At 45.4% G+C, this 537-nt stretch overlaps 1 protein-coding gene across 1 annotated transcript in view; it reads left to right on the top strand.

Moving 5' to 3' along the window:
• LOC101857554 overlaps positions 1-309 on the top strand; it is a gene marked incomplete at its 3' end in the record, with an annotated part of 64,794 nt that extends 64,485 nt beyond the window's left edge. The window contains 1 exon segment of the mRNA XM_013080574.1: positions 196-309. Within this exon segment, the coding sequence (XP_012936028.1) occupies positions 196-309 (114 nt within the window).
• Positions 310-537: the final 228 nt, after the last annotated feature.

Raw genomic sequence — 537 nt, 5'->3', positions numbered from 1 at the left:
TCCTCCTTCTTTCCTATCAAACATCTGTCGTCCTTATCTCTCCTCCTTCTGTCCTATCAAACATCTGTCGTCCTTATCTCTCCTCCTTTATTATTCTTTAGTAACATCTCAAATCTTCAGCTCTTATATGACCTCTATATGTGTTGAAAGTGCCATAAAATAGTTTACTGAGACAAAATCGTGCTTTTGGCCCAGGCCCTTGCCCCAGAGATGAGTGCAGTCGGGGATCCGTGTGCGCCGCCAACATTTCCGGCAACAAATACTGCGCATGCCCAGTGGGCAGGGCGGGCCGTCGGTGTGAGATTAATGGTGAGTCCATTGTATGTTTGTTTGTTGTATTGTTTGTTTGTTGTACTGTTTGTTTGTTGTATTGTTTGTCTGTTGTATTGTCTGCTTGTCTGAAGAATTACTGCTTTAACGGCCACCCACCAAAAGCTGTCGTCCGTGCTAACCTTTGTGAGTGTGTCTGAGAGAGACAGAGAGGGAGAGAGAGAAAGAGAGAGAGAGAGAGAGAGAGAGAGAGAGAGAGAGAGAGAG

The sequence above is a fragment of the Aplysia californica genome, unplaced genomic scaffold (assembly GCF_000002075.1).
Source record: "Aplysia californica isolate F4 #8 unplaced genomic scaffold, AplCal3.0 scaffold00091, whole genome shotgun sequence".
Lineage (NCBI taxonomy): Eukaryota > Metazoa > Mollusca > Gastropoda > Aplysiida > Aplysiidae > Aplysia > Aplysia californica.
The sequence above is the reverse complement of the archived record's forward strand: the minus strand, read 5'-3'. Positions and strand labels throughout refer to the sequence as shown.